Here is a 221-nt window from a genome sequence, read left to right as displayed (position 1 = left end):
ATTGCCAACGACTGCTTCTCTGTTAATTGTTTAAAATTTCTCTCTCCAGGGGGTGGAGGTCATCGTCAATGCCAGCAGTCTGGACGACATCGACCCATCAGCCATCGGGCAGCGGCTGACCAACGGCACAGTGGCGGTAGCAAGTCCGGTTTTGAGCCGTCTGAGAACTCGGGAAGAAGAACATGCAGACGTGGTACGAAGACAGAAAGAGAGAGAGAGAG

General features: G+C 52.9%; 1 protein-coding gene across 2 annotated transcripts in view; it reads left to right on the top strand.

Annotated features, from left to right (window-relative positions):
* Positions 1-221, top strand: part of dbn1 (drebrin 1) — a 114,380-nt gene that overhangs the window by 99,507 nt on the left and 14,652 nt on the right. For both annotated transcript variants that reach the window (XM_035666484.1, XM_035666483.1), the window contains exon 5: positions 50-193. In XM_035666484.1, coding sequence (XP_035522377.1) covers positions 50-193 — 144 coding nt within the window. The remainder of the gene's footprint in view (positions 1-49; positions 194-221) is intronic.

The sequence above is a fragment of the Morone saxatilis genome, unplaced genomic scaffold, assembly GCF_004916995.1.
Source record: "Morone saxatilis isolate NCDOM2014 unplaced genomic scaffold, NCSU_SB_2.0 Contig20, whole genome shotgun sequence".
In the NCBI taxonomy this organism is placed as follows: domain Eukaryota; kingdom Metazoa; phylum Chordata; class Actinopteri; family Moronidae; genus Morone; species Morone saxatilis.
Note: the sequence above shows the minus strand (reverse complement) of the source record. Positions and strands in the feature narration are given on the sequence as shown.